This window comes from Anopheles gambiae, chromosome 3, assembly GCF_943734735.2.
Source record: "Anopheles gambiae chromosome 3, idAnoGambNW_F1_1, whole genome shotgun sequence".
Classification (NCBI taxonomy): domain Eukaryota; kingdom Metazoa; phylum Arthropoda; class Insecta; order Diptera; family Culicidae; genus Anopheles; species Anopheles gambiae.
In genome coordinates, this window is record NC_064602.1 from 66,463,564 (window position 1) to 66,469,563 (window position 6,000).

At 43.1% G+C, this 6,000-nt stretch overlaps 1 protein-coding gene and 1 non-coding gene across 20 annotated transcripts in view; both read right to left on the reverse strand.

Annotated features, from left to right (window-relative positions):
* The window catches only part of LOC4577692 (protein enabled), a 38,395-nt gene extending 32,902 nt beyond the window's left edge, over positions 1-5,493 (reverse strand). For 8 of the 19 annotated variants that reach the window (XM_061661430.1, XM_061661426.1, XM_061661425.1 and 5 more), the window contains exons 1-2: positions 5,363-5,493; positions 1,700-2,463 (exon numbers count right to left, since the gene is read on the reverse strand). In XM_061661430.1, coding sequence (XP_061517414.1) covers positions 1,700-1,704 — 5 coding nt within the window. In that variant the 5' untranslated portion in view covers positions 1,705-2,463; positions 5,363-5,493. Of the gene's footprint in view, positions 1-1,699; positions 2,464-3,402; positions 3,457-5,257 lie in introns of those variants that run through there. The other 11 variants (XM_061661422.1, XM_061661417.1, XM_061661429.1 and 8 more) reach the window with 5 other exon arrangements.
* Trnas-cga (transfer RNA serine (anticodon CGA)) lies at positions 252-333 on the reverse strand. The gene has a single exon. It is a non-coding gene; the product is annotated as a tRNA-Ser (tRNA).
* Positions 5,494-6,000: the final 507 nt, after the last annotated feature.

Genomic DNA, 6,000 nt, shown 5'->3' on the forward strand with positions numbered 1-6,000 from the left:
TTAAATAATTGTTACCTTTGTATCAGATTTGGAGAAGGAATTATCTATTTTTTGAATCGTCTAACCTTCACATATTCATTTTAATCCAAGAACTAGCCGCCACGTAAGATTTTGGGCTTCGTTCTTCTTTGTGCTACACCTGATTAAAACCATTTACCATTTCTTCTTATTCTTCTTCTTCTTAATTAGCGAGAAAAGGTTTATCCTTTTATATTCTGTCAGGCGTAGGTCCGAAAAAATACTTTCTGTGACGCAGCCGGTAGGATTCGAACCTACGCTCCCAGAGGGAATCTGATTTCGAGTCAGACGCCTTAACCACTCGGCCACGACTGCTTCTTACATACTACTCCTGCGCGACATCGTTTGAACCGGATGGCATACTAGATTTTGTTATGGAACAAAACTGTAAAATTGTGTGTCGATGTTTTGGTGAGGACACTCAACTGGTATATACATTCACTTTGTATTAAACAAAAAACAATCTAATATTATAACCGTTACATTTACATTTAAAAATATTCCCCAGCTACTCAATCTTGAATATTGGAGTAAAATTAACACATAATCGAATATTATTTTAAAAAAATAAACGATATCATAGATTTCGATTTGTCGACTTCGGTTATGCCTTGCTTTGGGACATTTTTTCGGTCCCGAATACAGTCGAATATCGAGATTCACCTGTATCTCTTACATAAAAAAAGAAAAAAAAGCTTTCTAATTCGCATATGCCGTCTCCAGATTGTTATCTTCTTATCTACAGACAGTTATTCAAAGAAATTTAAAAATGCATCAAACATATGAAAATGTTCTTTTAAATTGAAGTACATTTTGTTCTTGTCGGTTATGTGTGTGTTGTACAAAAGGATAACTGTTGTGTTCAGAAAAAAACTAATCATGTCAAAAAATTGCGAAAATGTAATACACAAAATAAAAGAACATTCCGTCTACTGCTCTAAAGTCTACCATCCTTTTGATACGCAGAACCAAACGTTCACTAGGTCACAAAATAGCTATAAATTCAATGAACTCAAGTGAACCCTAAATCATTTAGCTCATCAAAAGGAAAAAAATACACAATAGAATTGGCTACACTGTAGAGCATTTTTAATTGCACCGGTACCGTATCTCGAGTTTCACCCGGATCGTGCTTTATAAATTATTTCCAGATGAATAATGCAACGCTGCACTCACCGGCGTAGATTGTGAATGAACCGCGCAAATCATTTCAGAAACGTAAACTGAACCGAGATAAGGCGAAGAACTAACTCCCCCTTTCATCCCCCGTGTGTTATTGCTCACTCGATGAATTATCCAGGATGATGATTTAAGGAAAAAAAATCATAAAAAACCTCCCTCTCTTCAAAAAGCCATCTAGTGCGCACCAGTCAATTCATTCGGCCAGTCAGGCGTTAGAACCAAAAGAGCCACGCTAATTGGGATGCCCTATTTTATTTTGTTCACCTCATTCTTTTCACACAGCGCGTGGTGCGAAGGGACAGGAACGAGAAACAGAGCGAACCGATTGCTAGGCTAAGACTAAGGGAGCGAAAATGTGAATGTAGGCCCAAGGGAAACTAAAACTGCACCAAATCTGCACTGCATTTTTACAGGAGGGTTGGATGGCGGTTATAAAAAAATGTGAAAAATTAAATAACCTTCCACTCCACTACATCCAACATTGAAACATACTACTCACCTCATCTTGCTGTTGTTGTTGTGCTTAAGGAAGACGATCCGCGATCGTGGTTTGTGCTGTTAAGATTTGATGCAAAAAGCCTTTTTTATTGGCTCCGGGATGGATCAGGATCGCTGATCAGCTGACGGACGACGGGTGAAATGACTGGACAGGCTGCCTTATCCCGTTTAGCACCACAGCCTCCTCGATAGTCGGTGCGGTAGTGTTGTCTTCCGGCAATGGTTGCTTTGCTCGCTTTTTTGCTCGAAGATGTAGTTGTGATACCACTCAATCCAACAGTAACCGGCGCATAATTGTGTTGCCTTCTCACTCTCGGCGCTGTCCCTTTTCGTCCGTGTTTGTGCTTGTGCCGCTGCTCTGCGGGGGAGCGTGCGCGTGTGTTGAACGGGAGGGTCCTTTGCCGTAACCGTAGCCTACTTTACAGCTTTTCCACCAACAAGAGCGCAGGAAAATTCACCCCGTTCACGCTGCGTGCATGTGCGGTTCACCAAGCCACAAGGCACCGTCGAAATGTACTTCCTCAAGGAAGCGAAGGAGAAGGGGGAGGTGGGGTTGCTGGACGAAATGGTCGCGAGGGAAAGCTCCTCCACCGCGCCCGGGGAGATGATTTGCCGTGATTACTTGTTGTGTTTTCACTCTCTACCTCTCCTTTCGCACTCACACACTCACACAGCACACAACAAACTACACCCACTTTTCTTCCTTTTTTCTTTTCGCTTCAATTTAACTCACGCACACTACGCGCTTTGCTTCTATTTATTAGCCTATATTTTGGAGATAAAGGAAAGGCGTGAAAATAAAATCACACAAATTTTTCCAACCCACACGCCTGTTTTACTAACACTAAATCCGTAATGCACAACCACTATTGAACGGGCAATCCGTCACGGAAAGGAAAATTAGAGCTCATTTCATTTACTACACGCCCGAGTCGGGGGCCAAAAAAAACCCAGGATATTCGTACAAACACACGCACAATGAACATACAAACACACACATAGAGAATCGAAAACAGCACACCCTTCGTTTTGCACAGTGGCCCCCACCACACACACACACACAAACACTCTCGTACGCATCCGACAAGGGGCCGCCTTTTTTCTTTTACACGGATCCTTTTAACAGTGCACGTGACGTTGGCCCTTGTATTTCCTTTTATCCTTACGAGGGTTTGAGCACGCACACATACACAGAGAAAGATCAGAGGTTTCAGCACAGCAGTGCACCACATATACACATACACACACACACTAACACACCAACACGCACACTACACAACGCACTGTGCTGGCAGGATCGTTGGTAAGGGAGATATACCAGCAGCAGCCAGTACGCCCTCTTTTCTTACTGTCAACCGGAAACCGAAAACGGACCCAACTTGATGGAACTTATGCTTACTTTTGCTGTTTGCTTTTTGTGGAGTTTATGCACAAATTGTAACGCAATTCACTGGAGGGATGTTCTTTTGCCATTTGCGATATTCATTTGCTTCGAGGTCTAAACGAATCACTTTGTCCACAGTGATTAGCGATTTGTCCATTCTGATATGTTGATACTTTTTTCGCAATATATCAACATTACTTTGCATTCGACACATTCGACGTGGAAAAAATATGTCTAATCGAGCAATTTCATATTCCATTGCTGCGCATCATACCGCACCCCGATTAATTGTGCCTTTTTTTAGATTAGAAGAAACTAACATTTTGCAAACCAGTAAGAATAATACAGTTTCTCTATTGCAATAGCTAATTTTGAAAATCTTTTCCCACAAAAGTAACGAAAAATGATATATTAAAAGCGAAATTATATTTCCCCCATAGAAAGAGCAAACTATGCGGCCCGTTTCATGCTACCAGGAGGGCCCTCTATGCTCGGCTTCTATGTGTGGCAGGCACTCCCGCATAGATGCACACGCACAGGAGGACGAATAAAATACAGTCACAAATACAAACACGCACACTACCAGCGAGTGTTGTACAGCAGGGAAAGAAGAGCTGGAATCTTTCTGCTGTTTTTCACCCAGTAGACAAATTTACTTTTCGAAAAAATATATGATTTTATGTAACTTAATGCATTTTTCGGCTTCGGAAACAATAACATTTAGTGAGACAACTGTTTTTAGTCTACACCACAGCTACGTTTAGCCATCTCGCAAATAAAACACCCTCTTTTCGGCTTGTTTGATACCCATCCGAATCCGGTAAATGCGGAAAGCTGCTGCTAGAGTAGTATGTGGAACACCATCCACACCATTTGTACGTACACACACTAGTGGCGACGGCGCAGGAGGCCTTTCATTTTTCCAGTCAGAATGTGTTTTTGTTCCATCTTTTCTTCGCTCGTTCCCTACAATCCACACCCGTGCAGGGGGGCCACAAACGATGCACTTGTGAATTTTCTTGTCCTACTATTCCAAACAGTATTGGAACCTAAGAAAAGAAATCCTTCAAGAACCCAGCAGCGTCAGATAAAAAAAACGCTTTCCACTGCTCAATCCAATACGGTTGTGATGTTCGATTGATGTGTTTTTTTTTTCTTCACCCCCATACAAACCCCGTACGCCAGCATACAGTATCGTTCCGATGGCTAAAGAAGTTGACCTTACGGTCGGGACCATGGTAGAACCGGTCTTCTCCACCTGGGCAATGATTTTCACGGGAAATTCCCTTTGTTTTGTGCCAGCCAGCCAGCGAGCGTTTGCTACAAAGCTGTATGTGTGTGTGCGTAAATCTCCCCGTCGGTCAGATTCGTTCTCTTTCTAACTTTCAGGGCTTCCTAAAGGGCTGGGGTCGTCGCCGTGTCCGTCTACCTTTTTATTGCTCAGCTTTTTGCTGCAAACTGCACACACAGGCTGCAAGAGCACAAGGCACAAGGCACAAGGCTGGTTTGCCTGTTGCGATTTTAATTGCAGTGTAACTTCGTTAACGCACACATACACTGTAGGGACCGGCAGAGCACACATCTTGTGCGGCTGGACCAGCTCCTCAAGGAAAACTTCTTTCTCCCGGCTCGTCTGCGCACGCTACACACACATAGCGCTCAAACACACCCAACAAGAAGCAGCAGCAGCAAGCGAACCCGATCGAAGCAAGCGACACAACGCAAACGGGGAGTTGCGGTTTGAGTGTTGCGGAAACCATCACCTCACCTCCCTTTCCCTGACTTCAACGAAAAACATTTTTTTGCATACTTCACACTACTTTTGCATACTGCATACTTTAGACTACTTTTAGCTCACTATTCTTGTTCTATTACAAAAAAACTATGTCCATTTACCACCGTTCCCTCCGTCTTTTCAGTTCCTTGCAATCCGACTGGTTCGACCAATATTGCAGATTTTTAAAACTCCACTCCACAATGAGCGACAATGCGAGCACACTAACACACGCACATGTGTAGACCCTCGAAAAAAACGCTTCTTTTACCCGGTTTCCCGGAGCCTTCCCGTCCATCTCCACAGAACAAGCTGCCAATGTGTGTATAAGTAAACGTGTGTGTGTGTATCTGAGTGTAGATATAGGTGTGTGCACGATTAAGAACAAGATAATTTCTAACCAAAATTCACAACGGCAATCTTCACGCACTCTTCCCACTATGTACGACAATTCTTCACACTCGCACTCACTGCAACACTACACGATGCCAAGTTCCAAAACCTACCGCGGGCGACTTCACACACGAAAAACATGGGAGCAGAGCGTTTCTCGGTCGTGTTCGCTAGCGCATCATGGCGTTTAGTGAGCTGTGTGCGCTGCTGTGCGTTTTTGCTGTCTGTATGTGTTTGTGTGTATGTTGCGCTGCCTTGTTTTGACTGTTTTTCTTGGTTCGGCTGTCAAGTCGTTTAGATGTCCGGGTTGTCTGCTGAATTGAAGCGATCTTAGGGTACGCTTACACCTAGCGAGAACATTGCACGACAGCTCCTATTTGGAACAAATGATACAAATATTGCGTGTAAGCAATTTCACCAGAGAAATACAAAAAATCAGTTTTTTAAGCAAGAGTGTGTTTTTATGTAAACAGTGACGTTTACATAAAAAACATGCACGACAATTTTCGATTTGTTATGGGTTTTCCAAGTGCCACAAATCCACCAAGGGTGGTGGCAACGCTTTTTCGCATGCGATTTTATCGGACGGCCTGTAAAATTTTTATACGAAATCGCAAGTCCGACGTTATCTGTCAAATCCCATATAAATCTCTTCCGATAAAATCGCATCCGATGAGCGTTGCCACGAGCCTAAACGACCACTAAACAGGTTCTAAACGGCTCAAGCACTCAACTTGAAGGGAATCTAAGG